The sequence below is a fragment of the Cyanistes caeruleus genome, chromosome Z (genome assembly GCF_971803275.1).
Source record: "Cyanistes caeruleus chromosome Z, bCyaCae1.hap1.1, whole genome shotgun sequence".
NCBI lineage: Eukaryota > Metazoa > Chordata > Aves > Passeriformes > Paridae > Cyanistes > Cyanistes caeruleus.
The window spans coordinates 16,145,852-16,161,322 of record NC_141732.1 but is presented as its reverse complement, the minus strand read 5'-3'; the positions used below and the strand labels follow the sequence as shown (position 1 = coordinate 16,161,322).

The 15,471-nt window shown below is 36.4% G+C and overlaps 1 protein-coding gene across 3 annotated transcripts in view; it reads right to left on the bottom strand.

Moving 5' to 3' along the window:
* RASA1 (RAS p21 protein activator 1) overlaps positions 1-15,471 on the bottom strand; it is a 61,054-nt gene that overhangs the window by 9,140 nt on the left and 36,443 nt on the right. For all 3 annotated transcript variants that reach the window (XM_086868718.1, XM_086868719.1, XM_086868720.1), the window contains 8 exons: positions 13,340-13,417; positions 11,430-11,587; positions 11,096-11,172; positions 7,452-7,624; positions 7,091-7,250; positions 6,771-6,913; positions 5,912-6,027; positions 4,697-4,783 (listed from right to left, as the gene is read on the bottom strand). In XM_086868718.1, coding sequence (XP_086724844.1) covers positions 4,697-4,783; positions 5,912-6,027; positions 6,771-6,913; positions 7,091-7,250; positions 7,452-7,624; positions 11,096-11,172; positions 11,430-11,587; positions 13,340-13,417 — 992 coding nt within the window. The remainder of the gene's footprint in view (positions 1-4,696; positions 4,784-5,911; positions 6,028-6,770; positions 6,914-7,090; positions 7,251-7,451; positions 7,625-11,095; positions 11,173-11,429; positions 11,588-13,339; positions 13,418-15,471) is intronic.

Below are 15,471 nucleotides of genomic sequence, written 5' to 3'. Positions count from 1 at the left end.
TCTCCCTCACGAGTCAGAGACAGAATACGTATTCTGAGTGTCTCACTGGAGGTGATCAAATTCAACTGAGAGAACAGGAATCCAGTGGGTACTGGGGACATGGAAGAAACACGTAACCTGTGGTCCCTAACTCAGCACGCAGGTTACTGGGCAGAAGGGCTTAACCCCTTGGAAAGGAGGAACTTTATTGCTATAGTTTGTACCCCCAACCAACTACTGAAAAATATTCAGAAAGCTGCCTGCTTACAAATGATACACAGAAGAAAATTAATTGTTGGTTATGAATCACCAATGTTGTTACCTGTGAAAACTGAAATTATGGACCTGTAAAAAATCCCAGAAGGAAAAAATCAGAGAAAGCAAAGGGTGTTAGATACATTAATTCTCTTAATGAAAGCCCAAAAAGGAGAAAACAAATCTCTAACCGCCAGTATTGGTGGTCACTAGAGATAAAGAAAGAGGTCCCCAGAAATGTAATGGATGGCTTATCACTTAAAAGTTGAGTAAAGTAGTCGTTAATTGGCACTGTCCCAGGTTCATTGTATCGAATGCCCCATTGTATAACCCAGCACACCTCCACAGGCTCTGGGCTGTGAGCCAAAGCAGTCTCCTTCTCAGCTTCTGGGAGTGGAGCCCATACAGCCTCAGAATCAGGGAAACTGGTAACTCTGCCTCTCATGGGTGAGCTAGAAATAACAAAATGCTCACTAGAAATAACAAAACTGGAGACATACTGATTACAGCAATAGTGGGTCCTAAATGTGCACCTATTACATCTGTAGTTAACACTAGAGCCCAAATTTCTGTGTTACAATACAGACTAGTACAGGATTTGAGAACAAAATAATGGAATAACTAAAGATATTTACCCAGTGGTAGCTAACCTTGCATACTGTTAACATCCGTAAAAGAGAAATAGAAATGGTTTACTGTAATTGATTTAAAAGATGTCTTTCTCTGCATACCCCTTGACAAAGAAAGTAGGAAACTGTTTGCCTTTGAATGGGAAAGTCTAGAAAATGGAAGGAAAACTCAGCTCACCTGAACACAACTCCCACAAAGATACAAGAACAGTCCAACACTATTTGGAAGTCAGCTGGCGAAGGAGCTGGAGATTTGGACTGAGAATGGGCAAGTATGAGAGAACAATACCTGCTGTTACAGTATGTTGATGATACACTGACAACTACAGAAGAGAAAACTACCTGCATAAAGTAACAATTGAAATTTTAAATCAACTGGGAATGGGAGGATATAAGGTGTCTAAAGAAAAGGCACAAATTACCCGACACACTGTGATTTACCTGGGATGTGAAATCTCACAAGGGCAAGGTAAGCTGGGTACTAACTGTATTCAAGCTATTTGTGCCATTCCAGAACCCCAGAACGTACATGAGCTACAAGTTTTCCTTGAGATGACAGAGTGGTGCCGTGGATTATGGACTATGGAACAATTGCAAAGCCCCTGTATGAAGCCCAGAAGACACAGCTGTTTACCTGGGGAAAACCACAGAAGGAGGTCTTCCCCAAACTAAAGGAGGCATTGGCAACTGCTCCAGTGTTAAGACTACCTGATTTATCCAAGGATTTTCACCTGTTTGTGCATGGAAGACTGCACCTAGCACTGGGAGTGCTGATGCAATGTTTGGGAAGCTGGAAAAAGCTGGTAGGCTGCTTTTCCAAACAATTTGACAACGTTAAGTGCCAGATGGCCTTCATGCCTGCGGGCAGTTGCAGCCACTGTGATGCTGATACAAGAAGCTAGGAAACTCACGATGAGTAGACACATAAATGTCTACATGCCACATATGATAACCACTGTTTTAGAACAAAAGGGGGGCCACTGGCTATCTCCAAGCAGGAGGATGAAATTCCAGGTAATCCTGACCGGGCAGGATGATGTCGCACTAAAGACAACTAACCTTTTGAATCCAGCTTTGTTCCTAGGTACCACAATTGAAGAAGGCCCATTAGAGCACGACTGTGTAGAAGTAATAGAGTACACCTATTCGGCAAGAGAAGACCTGAAAGATATCGCACTGGAGCAACCAGAGTGAGAGCTATTCACAGATGGAAGCAGCTTGGTGGAGAACGGGACCAGATACACTGGATATGCGGCAACAACAGTCAGTACAATACTGGAGGCAAAAGCATTATCACCAAATACATCTGCCCGGAGGTCAGAACTGGTTGCCTTAACCAGAACATTAGAATTGAGTAAAGAGAAATCAAAAAGCAGACTGGAAAGCCTGACAGACTGCTTGAGAAGTGCAAACAACAATGGCATTGATACCTTTAAAGACTAATGTTTCTCAATTTAATTTGCCTCCAAAACCAAAATATTCAATAGAAGATGAGAAATTGGGACATTTGCTAAAAGCACAAAAGATTTCAGAAGAGTGGTATGTAACTGCACAAATAGTGTTAACCCCCTTCATAATGAGAGAAGTTCTACAAATTAAACATAACAAATGTCATTGGGGTGCAGAGGCATTAGTAAAATTGCTAAAGCAAAAATTAATCTCGGTATAGATGTTAACAATGGCAAAATCAACTCAGCGGCTAGACACAGGCACAGCTAGGAAGGATTAAGATAGGAATAGAATCAAGATAACGCTTGGCAAGAACCTTGCCAAGTGAAATTTCACTAGTAGAGTGAAATTTAGGTGGGCCCTAGAGCAGATAGTAAACTAACAGAATAGAGAAACAGGTCAGGTAGATAGACTAGCAAGGGTCACCCAGGAAAGATTTAAAGAACTAAACATACAATTAAAATTTATTACTCCTGAAAGAACATGGAGTGTGTGAGTTCTTTTTTTAAGGGGATGGATTGATCATTGCTGCGTCCACATCCCAAATGGAACTGCAAATGGAGAATATGACATCAATCAGTTGCAACAAATAGAGCATGGAGCACATGAAGAGCAAAAGGATTTGACTACAAGTTGGTTAGGCAAAATCTTCAAAGGGTTAAGATGAAATGTGAGTTCATGGATTAAATCTATCACTGAGAGTGTGATAATCTTACTAATTGTATTTTTAGCAATTTGGTTAGTTTACAGCATTTTAAAAGGAGAAATACAGAAGAAAACGTCCTGGAACCAGAAAATAATAAAGGCACTGATGCGAGATCTACACCCACCATCTTCTGGTTCTCCGTGACAACATCCAGGACAGCGTTTACATCAATCAAGAATTCGAAGAACACCAAGTACCAACTCAGAAACAAAGGACTGTATCGAGTGAAAACATTTGCACTTATAGTGAAGTGAAGTGAAAATGCTTTCAAAGTGGGGAATGATAGTAAAAGGTTCTAAAATCTTAGAAAGTTCAGAGACTTAGAAAGAAAGTTAGGTTTGGAAAGCCCTGGGAAAAGTGGCCCTGAGAAATGTTAGGCCCTGTGCTTGCTGAAGATCAGGTCAAACTGCACCTGTGTAATCAGTAGATGATCATGATACAATTGTTAGATGTGATTAGATATAATTATTGTTTAAAGACCATGAGGAACAATGTTAGGGGGCTAGGGAGGATCACGAGAAATCCATGCTTGGGTAAAAACAATGCTTACAATGGAACAATGTAAGTTTAATAATTAATATGTAAGTTGCATAATGATAGAGTATAAAATATGTTCAACTCAAAACCAAATCGGGTCAGATTTGGGTATGTGTACCCCTGACACCCAGAGCTCTTAAATAAAGCACCTTCATATAATCATTCTGTGATTATGTGTGTTCCTGAATGCTAACATATCCACTTGTGAAAATGGAACACCACAAAAGCAAGTGATAAATGTTTTTAGCATCCGGTGGAGACCACTGGGAAAACTCAAAGTGAACTGAGTGTCCACTAATGAAAGCCACATGGTTCTCATTGGAGCTGGGGAGGAACAGCCAGAGATACAGAATTCACTGCTGACCTTTAGTGTCCTCTGGCAGCTTAGCCCCTCAGAGTAAAAAGAGCTCTCAGATGGGAGCAGTCTCCATTTGAAGGCAATGCCGTTTCACAGTATGAAACATTCATAAGGCTTCTGGTGTCAAAATGATAAATCCAAGCCAAAGACAAAAGCTCTGGAAGATCATTTAATGCGTGGCAGATTAACCTCTGCTAACCATACAACTGCCTGACACCACAAAAAGGAAAGCTGTGGCTCTGATATCTTTAAAATCCCTGCCACATTTAGAAAAACTGTCAAGATGGCAGCTTTGCATAACATTTTTGTTTGACCTTCCCTAGCAATGAACAGAAAAAAAGAACTTTTGTATTGCCCTGGTTTAATAATTAGATTATTTGTTGAACAGTTAGATTGGAGTTTTGGTGGCTGGTGTGCATTCAGAAGAGCCAGGTTCTGTAACCTCCAGCAACATTTTCAGAGGAGCTCCAGAATATTTCAACATCATTGGGCTGTAGTACTGTAAATTCAAAGCTAAAACCATTAAGTAAAACTATACTGACCTCTACACTACATCATTTTATTCTGGCAATTTATTATTGGCTCTAAGACCAATAATCCAGCAAGCTCTATCTTTAACTGGGACATTGTGCTTCATCATTATAAATATTTTAAACACTGCAGTAACCTGTGTAAGTTCATACAGTTTTGTTACTGAAAGAAACATAGATAAGCACACTGAAGTTATGTCTTCAACAAGGCTTGAAAGAAATATTTCCAGAATAAGGTTGACAAGTAACTTACCTAACAACTCTGGTTCTCATGGTAGTATTAGCTGGCCATTTGTTTTGAACAGACTTCTGTAAGCACCCATAAATATACCTCAACGTCCTGCAGAAACAGTAGCTAATTACTCATTGCATTAAACTTAAAGAATAAAAAAAGCTGGTCAGAAAGCATGCAGACCAACCGCCTACTTGATGCAAAATAATTAATATAAAAATATTAATAATTTAGACAAATCTTAAATTTATACATTAACTCTCAGTTAAAGTTAGCAAATTTATAAAAATTCTATTTTACAAGTTTGTTTTAAAAAGTAAATTTATACATGACAAGGAAAATGCATTCTGTGCAATTCTATGATCATTCATATGAGCATTAAATGTTTGCAATTGTTTCCTGAAGTATTCCCTTTTTGAAAAAAGACCTTTTTGACAGTTGATTTATCTTTCAATTTTTCTCTTAACTAAACAAAATCTATTCTTTCCATACATGACACATGGTGAAAAAAGCTAAAAAAGTTAAGACACAGCAATAGTCCTCTCCCATTTAAAAAACAAAAGGACATTTGTGGTGTATTTCAGAAAATTCTGATCACTGCTTCATACACTGAACTGCAACTTTCTGCAAAATGCTAATCTTGCCAGCATGAACACAAAAGAAAATTCCATGCCACTGCAATGAATCAAATTAAGAGTTTCATATACTTTAAAAGCTAATGACACTATGAAAGGAAACTCTGCACTATCCACTTTTTATTTTATGCTTCAAATCTGAGCTATGAAAACAAGTTACTTTATCAATTGAAAGAAGTGGGGAAAAAAACAGGCTCTGCATTTCCCTAGTAGACAAAAACAGGCATAGCATGGTATCACTATTACTACCTACCTGTATTTTTAATATGCTGTTAATAATTCCATCTATTTCTCAAAGGAGAAAGACTGACAAATACATGTCTGCTAACTACAGCTGTCTTCTACCTTTTTGTAAAAATATGAGATTGATTATTTTATTACTATTTTGTCCCTGATCTCTTGCATCTAGCAGCTCCTCCTTTAAATAAAACCAAATGTGCCAGCCAGAGGCTTTTGTGAAACACTATTAATTCCTAAAATTTATTTTCCCCCTATCTATTTTCCTCTGTGTCTATACAGCAACACTAAGATAAACCAGTAAGAACACCATTTTAAAGTGCAATGTAATTCATGGAAATGGGAAAGTCAAGTGTAAACTTACGGGGGCAGTATCTCTGCAGCCATGAATATCTTCTCCACCAGTTCTGAAAGTATACTGAGTAGATGTGCCAAATTAGTGTTTACATCTTCATTTTTTTCTAACTTCGAGGGATTTAACTAAAACAGAGAAAGATTAGGTTTCTTCTTCTATCTAGAACTACATATATAGTTTCTGAATATTACACATGGAGTACTATTTCAAAGAAAATTAAATATTCTGCTGCTGTGCAAGTATCTTACAAAACTCAAGCATGTTTCAGTGGCTTGTCAGGAGATGTGAAACAACAGTTTTAACTTCTAATATATATATCTAGCTTTTATCAGCTTGGATATTCACATTTCATCCGTGTGACTTTTTTGTCTCTCTCAGTCCAAATTTCTGATGACTCCCATCTTTTCCACAATGAAATTGAAGTGAAACACTTCACTTTCAGGAATTTCAGGAGTTAGGAGAGTCATTTTTAAAAGAATTTCAAGATCAGCAACAACCATTCAGGATAAGGAATTTTACAATTAAAACAATTTAAGTTCAGTCCTTAACTGCTACAATACCTTCGGTTTAACAAGAGTTACCTAGATAAGGACCTTCACTAACAGCCACTAGAATGCCTGCTAAATAATTTAAAGAAATTTTGAATCAAATTACTAAGTTCTACTGTGAATAATGTTTGAAGCCAAAATCCAGGAAAAATATATAAAAAAATCTCTTAATGAATTCTGTTCCTGTATTTCTGATGTAAACAAAGTCTACTTCTAAGAAACTACTAAATGTCTCTACAACTAATATTTAATGTAAACAACACTTAACAACCAATGTGTCAACAAACCAAAATATTTAAAAACACAGTTTAAGGTATCACCTCACAGGACTGCTTGCTCTCCATTATCTTTAATATGGAGTCTTTTAGCGCGTGATGAACAAAACTTGTTGCTGTGGCTTTCATATACTGCTCCATAAGTGTGCTTGCTAAAGTGGTGGCACGGAACAAGGTAGTAGCTTCATCTGAAAAAAGAAATTGGAAAAACTGAGGAAAGGAGACATCAAGAAGAGAGGAAGAACATGATTACTCTTTGACATAAAAATTGCAACTGAAGGAGGAGGAAAAAAAAGATAGCACCAGAACCCTTTCCTCCCCACCTGCCCAGAATTCCAGTAAACTTGTGTGATTTAGTGCAGTACCTTCCATGCTTATCTCCCTGTCATTTAGTGTTCGTAACAACAAGGACTCAAGCTTTTCATGAAGAAAAATCTTCAGTAAAATGCCAGCCAACAGTGTTCTATCCTGTCCACAAACATGTGATAAGGCATAGACTACATGTAGTTCTTTCTGGAGTATAAGCTGAAAGAAAAACAATTTTAAAACATTCAGGAGCTTCTCCTTACATGTAACACCCTTGAAAAATATGATATATCTATATATATAGCTGTCACTCAAAAATATTATTTGATTACATCAACTAGTGTTACTGAGATCCCTCTCAACCAATGAAAATAATTCGTTTTGACAAATAAACTATGGATGGTTAAACCTAATTCATACCTCTTTAAACTCATTGTACTCTTCTTCTGGCATGATCTTCTCCATGGAATATCGTGCTCGAACACGCAAAGATCCTGGTTCAATACCCTTTAATGGTACATGGGAACTGAGTTGAAACCATTCATCCGTTGCATGTCCTTTTTGTAATCGGCTTAATTGGCAACGCATAAACACTTTTAAAAAAAAAGCATTGTTCAGGTACGTTATATCCACCAAACAGTGCTACTACTGAACAAAAATATCATTTTATTTTCAGCACATCATCTTATTTCAGGAAAAAAATACAAGCAAGAGTAAACAAAAAAATTTTCATCAATCTATTAATGGACTAATTCTCTCTACAATGGCTTAACAGTGTCCTCTAAACTGAAGAAGAAATATATGGCAATCTATAAAGAATGAATACAAATGAAGTCAAAAATGCCACATGAATATTAACATGGCTTTCCTTGTAACACCCAAGTAAGTAGGTAAAACAAGGTAGCAGTCAGGTTAAATCTTTAGAATTCTCTACTCCCTTTCCAGCATTGGGCAGACACCACCATCAGGGTCTGCTCCTATTTATTATTAAAGTGTTCCTATGGTATTCCCAAACACTGACATACATATTACTTTTGTAATAACTTCAGTCTAAGTAACAGTTTATGTGTATTAGGTTAAAAAGTGCTTCCAGTCACTTGCTGACTAGATAATTAAAATCAGCCCAAGAACAGCCAAATCATTAACAGGTGATGATGGTACACTGAAATTGCCAAGGAATGACCTGCCCATCCAGAGCAGGAACACCTGCTCCTGAGTTGAGGGGTATTTTCCACAAAGAAAGCCCCAGGCACTTTCAGAGGCAACACTGCCTGTGAAACACCCACCATGCTCCAAGAGGAGTCCACAATTAGTTTAAAACTTAGCCTATCAGTCTGCACCTCTCGGTCAAACACCCTCTTTCTATGATGAAGATATTTGCTTTTACTTTCCTCACATGAAAAACAAAAAAGCCCATAAAACCAAGAGCTTTTTTTTTTTTTTTCCCATTTCTGCTAAGCCAATACACCAATCTGCCTTGCAGAAATTCCAGCAGATTTTCAGTGTTCCAGTGTTGCAATACATAGCAGGATATAATTTGATACTGGAACAGAAAAAGATCATATTCATAATGCCTCATTCAGGACAATCCTACTGCCTATTTCAAATTCTTTGGAGTTGATGAACTGATAAAAGTAAATGCATTTACATCAGTCGAACAGCATGAGAAACAATCCATCATCACCTGCTATTTATCACCAGTATGGATGGAATATCATTAGACTATGTAATAAATTGACTTCCCTTGCGTACTTCTCCCTGGCATCAAAGCTCAGTGTCCACAACTAAGTAATGTGCTTTTCTTCTTATTTGCTTGCACATGTAAGGCACGTCTACTGCAGTGCGAGGAATGCTGAATGAAATACAGGACCTAGCATAAAGTCATGATTTAGTTTTTCTCTGTGGTTATACTAGCACTTCATAGCTATAATATAAATAATAAGACTTGACTTAGATTTTTTAAAAAATCATACCAAATATCTGTAGAAGTCTGCAAAATAGTTATCTTAATTTATATTAAATTACTTTCAAGTAGTAAGTCTTTTTTTCCTGTTCATAATGTTACATTGAACTAGTGTAAGAGACTTCACTCAACATGAATTAATTTGAAATTAATCACCATAGTGCAAACCTAAACAAGAATCTCCACTCCAGTTTAACGCTTCATGGTGTTGTCCTTTGAGACCTACTAATTCAACTGCCAATAGTAGCAGATGGAAATCTACTAACAAATTTTAGGACTTTGGATTTTTCAAGCCGTATTATATATTTATTTGAGTAAGTCCTTATGCAATTTACAGTTAGAATAGTGAATAGAACTGATGTTGAACTGTTTAGGATAATTTCTGACTATCTGGAATACTTAAAAAAACTCTGAAGTAGCTATGGAACATTCATAATAGGCAAACATCAATGTAAAAATACTCTAAAGTAGCTATGGAACATTCATAATAGGCAAACATCAATGTAAAGACCTGAAAACTCATGAAATATTTTTACATACTGAAAAGGTAGCCTTCATTTATGTATCGTTTTGGTATATAAGTTTTGCATGTTATAATGAAAGAAACAAAACAGTGCATCCAACAAATTTTGGACCTTCAATCTGCTTTACATGGAAGGAAACGCAAGCAGAAAAAAGAAGTTAACTCAATTAATAACTGGCAAGATTAATATAATCAGCTGTACAGGACTGCCACTTCATAGCATTCCACAGGTAACATCTGTGGCTGAAAAGGAAAGATGGTTGGTTAAGGAAAGGAACCGGCTGTCTTGCTTTTGAAGGGTTACAGGTTTATTCTGGCAGTGCAACACAACGGATGTCAGAGAAGATGTAGTTTAGCTCATTTTACCCCAGGGAACTTTACATACTTCACAGAGCTGGGGATGTAAGCAGAGGTCTGTGTTCATTCAAGTTGACTTAGTGTAATCTTTATCTCAAAATGAAAGAGTTTTGCTGGACTGTGCTTATGCTGTAAGAGTGTAATTAACTGCAGTAAAGAAATTCAGCCAATCCTGCCCCTAACCAAGAACAGGAAGACTTCATCACCGAAATGCACAAAACTACTAGCATCTCCTTAATCTGGACAGAGAGGAAGAAACTAAAAAAATACCTTCAAAGTAGCTACTTAAGCATCCCATTTAATTACCCATTTAAGATTCTTTTCCTAACTAAGGCTTTGGTGTAGATAGATAATCAGTTTTTCAGCTCAAATGAATTCAAGACCAAGGTCACAATAGCAATTATAGCCCTTTAGTCTGTCACAGAGAATCTACCTTTATACCTCCTGCCATGCAGAAACATCTCTAGTGAGAGGAGGAGAAACATCTGAAATTGAATCAGGTTCTGGCAAGACCATTCAAAATGAGTTGTAAATTTCTACTTTGGCTAAGGTTTCCTAACAGATCTTAATAAAACTCAGAAAACCAGAAATCAATAAATTAGCACATGCTGTTGATATGCTGGAACAGAAAAGCCCATTAAAGAAGCATCTGTCTGGCTAGTATGAGAAGAAAAACACAGATCCTTTCCCATTCAAAGTGATACTGAGGTAATGGAAAGAAAAGAAAAAGGGTAATTTTCTTCAGAGATTGCCAAGATTATTTTTTTAATAAAGAACTGCACCTTTCCCTATCTCACTGGAAGCAAACAAACACCTGAAAAGAAATTCCATGTAGTCAGACTCTATGGAACTTAACATTTTATGGAGCAGATATACTGCTAATATATAAAATTTCTATAGAAATCACTTAAATAGAACATTTCTCTTTGCTCTTGCTTTTTGATAAGCAAAGACATTGTCTAGCAATAGTTACCATAGAGCAGAGCTATGTCAGACATACAGGACTGGACTATAGTGCATTTTATGACTAAAATCAGTGGAAGTTCTCATCATCAAAACATTAATGAAAAGCCAGTACCAGACATCAAAAACACATAAGCAGTATGGTGAACCTAAAAACCTACTTAATTCTCTTGTGACAATCCTTGACAAAAGAAACGATAACCACACAAAGTATCCATTGCTGTAATGTATAAGCATCTTTTACAGAAAAATACTTACATATATCTGGATCTTTACTTTTCTTTGTTTTGTTACTAAGACTTATCTCAAATCTATTAATATCAGATGAAAGATCACTAGGAGAAAAGACAGAGAGCCTCAATTAATACTATACAGGGCTGGCATTTAAGCTTTTCCTAATTGCATTTCAATCCCGAGTTTCCATTATCAGCCACTTATATTAGCAAAATAGGTGCCTACAGAAAATTCTGCTCGTGCAGGCTGCTGCTGTATAAACACATATATAGTATTTTTTAAAGTACTGTAAAACAATAAACAAGTCTAATAATAAATTAAAAGTGAAATTCACTAATTCAAGATAATTAAGACTTACTCAAAGACAAATTCTTCAGACCACACAGGGTTCTGTCCTTCCCTGATGTGTGTTTTTGCTACCTGGACACTGTTCAGGTAGATGTTGCAATAAGGATTTGTAAAATGCTTTACTGGGAGTGTATGAGCTTCTTCTACATGCAAAATGAGACTGCTGACCTGAAAAAAAGTAATTGTTGATTTTTTTGCTGCTTAAATACAAAGCACGTGAATGAATTATTTTCAATCCTCTATGCAGAGGCTTAATGTTAATATGAGAATACTGAATACAAAACTCCTTATTAGAAGAGCAAAGACCAAAGGTATTGGAACATTTTAAGAAGCACAAGGAACAAGTAAGAATAACTCAATTACTGAAAACAGATATCCAGACCCATGTTTTTAAGGCATCTTGGGTTTTTATTTTAGAATATTTTTTGAGGCATTATGATTTGCAAATAACTTTTCCAGACCCATAAAATTTTACTGAAATGGAAAACTGGCACTTCGAGTAAGAGCCATGAACAATGCCAAATACAGTGGTTTATTGTTTGGTGCTTTCCTAACAGATTATGTAAAATTCTCTTGTGCAACAACTACAGTGTATTCTTTTATGTAGATAAGCACTGTCTTTGCTTTTTGAAGAAAATTATTCCCTTTTTGCTTAGCTTTTGCACCCTGAAGCTCCCACTTCCACCTGTCACTTTATCTGTAAATTCACCTAATTTAGTTCACTTATTCAGAAGTATCCAAACTTCTTTAATGTTCACAAGCAAACAGTTGTGGTTTATTACTTTTTAATCACCATTTTATTCCCTTCTCTACTGCCTGTAACAAATAACTACATTCAACATTCCTAAGATTAAATCACATTAGGAATTCTTGAAGTATTTCCCTGTTACTCTCATTGCCATTTAATGATTGCCCTCTCTCTCTCTCAAGAAATCTGGCATTTATGGCACTTTCAAGAGGCCAAGAGAAATTAAGACACAAGCACAGCTCAGCATGTATTTGTTACATAAAATGAGTATCATTAGTTAAATAACACGTATTTATATGTGAATAAGATGTAAGTAGTAAGTATTTTATGTATGTGTCATATAAATTTTTACAAGATTTTCTGTTTACATGTCATATGAATTTTTAAAGTTTGCCACATAAGGCACTGTCATGGGGTGACTTTGTGATGCATGTATCCCAAATCACCCTGTTTGTACTACATATTAAGTTCTGCACCTTTAAGACTAGCTCTGAGAGCAAAGTGGAGGAAGAAGAAGCCGCAGTTTTGTGTTCAGAAACAGCCCTCACTGCCCTGCATCCTGCTCCTGGACGGTGTTGTCTGCAGCACAGACAGACAGCGGGACAGAGCTCTCCTTTGCTTTTAGTTAATTTTTAGCTAGCTAAGGCAGAGTAGTCCCCTAGACTGTTTTTTTCCTTTTTTCTTGGATCTGTTCAAACCTGCTCTGGGCTGAAAACGCAGACAAACCCCAGGAGCTCACACCTGTGGCCCACTGGGGCCTGGGCCTTGGCACTTTCCAGTGCCAGAGGGGGGGACTGATAAGAATCTGAGAGAGCCGAGCTACACCCCATGACAAGGACTTTTCTGGATTTGCCATTTCATCAAACAGCAGAGGTTCTATTGTTTAATGTTTTTCAATTTCCACTTTTCTCTAAGGAAATCTTTTCCTGAACCAACTGAGGGAGGGGCTGCTTGAATTTGCTTTCTGGAGGGACCCCATTTGGAGGTTTTCTCCCAAATTTCCCCTAAACCAGTACAGGCATATTCGAAAAGCTTCTGACATCTTTAGACTTTTATTCAGTATTTGCTACTGTTGAAAGGAAAATTCTGAGATCTATGAATATCATTTTGAACAGAGGAGACAAAATATTCCTCCCTCACATGCACCTCCAACCCCATAATATCAGCTTCACCTGTCGCAGACGTTTATTTGATGTTCCTGGACTGGTTTTTCTTAAACTGCAAAACACCTGCAGAGCTTTCATCCAGTCCTAAGAGAGAAGGATGCAGAAGAATGTAATCAAACAAAGTCAGATACAGCTTCTTGCATTGGAACGGACATGTTCTGCAAAAAGTAGCTGAATTTTCACTTTAGGTTGGCAAAACCTAAGTTTTCTGTAATTCCACAGTACAAAACTCTGAATATTAAAGCAAATTTATTATCTTTACTAAGCAAAATCTCATAAAATATTTGCAAATCTGAACCATTTTTTCTTTTAGAATTATCAAGCATTACTAATAGATATACTGTGTGGCCTTTGCTAATTTTCCAGTGTAGCGGTACTACAAGAAATTGCAAATTGTATGTAAAATTAAGTAAAACTTGTTTACTTCTGAGAGAACTGCATTTAACAAGCCAAACTGGTCTGATTATTCTCTCCAGTACTCCTGTATGGCAGCTGTGACACTGTATACTTCGAACAAGAACTGAACAATTAACAGAGAAACATAGCACATATATTCAACATTCTCCAGCTTGTCTTTGGAAGGTGGACGATATAGTATTCTAGTTCTCTAGTTACTCTAGTACTAGTTACTACTCCAGTAACTCTAGTTACTGGAGAATGGAGAATACTTTTACCATTAAACCCTGTACATTTCTTGCAAAGCACAAAATTTAGGTTTTGAGCAACAGTCTTCTCTTCAGTCAGTATCTCAAAGATATGCCATGTACTCTCTAAGTATAATTTAACAATGTCATGAAAACTCCCACAATACTGCTTCAACCATTCTTCACAATATCCTCCACATTTTAAAAATACAGGAATATATACTGCATCTATTCTCAGATGTGAGTTAGGCTTCAGCTTGCACATCCTTCTAAGGAAAAGCTTTCAGCTAAACTCCACCAATTTTTTGTTTTTTTATGAAATGCTAGAAAGTAAAGAAAGCTGAGTTTTCTCAAAAGAGAAATATTTGTAGACTTTTCTGACCCAAAGCCATACTATAAAGAAACCTGAAACAACAATGCTCTGTATAAACGCAGTGAATAGCTTGTTAAGCAGTTTCAAAACCAAACGCAAATTTAACCAAATGTTCAGGAAACAGAACAGGGTATTCTATCTTCTACACATTCTCAATTCTTTTACTTTTTAGAAAATATTTTACAGATATGACAAAGATTAATTAAGAAGCATGGAATTTAATTTATATATTCTCAATTATAATATAGCACTGACATGTATATATATGCACTGACATATACATACATATATATAAACTGACATATATATAAGTGACAGTACACTGACAGTTGTATGACAAACGTCACTACATCATTCTTATGCCATCTCTCCAAATTTAACAACTTGCATTAATTTAACAAGAAAATCTGTGCTCTCCTTTATATACAGCACATGAAAAATTACTATATTTATATAGTAATATATAGACTTCTTGCTCTGGTGAATATAGTCTGTTATGAATGCTCTAAAATGCTTTAATTCCACTCAAATAACCTCAAACTGTAAAGCTTAACTTCTAATGCAGCGTATATATCAGAGCTTAAAACTTAACAAATACGAACTCTGTGTCATTTTAGATACAATCTGCTAGCAAAATAACTTCCCAGAAATAGGCTTCTATCCCACAATTCTTAATCAGTGCACATAACTGTTAAGACAGCTAGTAACTAAAGATACCATATAAAGCCAGAACTGTGCACCATCAGGGCCAAAGACAGTGCATGACTACCAGTTTATATACACAATAAATAACTGGAACAGGCAGTTCAATGCACTTTGGTCGCTGGGCACACATACATGCATTAGCATTTAGTTTATTTCACTCTGAAGTAAAATTTTCACTTACTATGCTGTGTTTTGTAACATGGAAAATACCTGGAGAGTAAATTTTTTCTTCTGAATTGAACTATGTCAAAAAACATGTATGTTCTCCAGAAACAGAAAATAACGGAAGTTCTGTGCATGGGACCTGACTGGAATTTGTCAAAACTGAAACTCTGAAGAACAGGTAATACAGGTGCTGTATTACCTTTCCCCTCAGAGATCTGCTGCTAGTCCAATTTAACACCTGCTATACAACT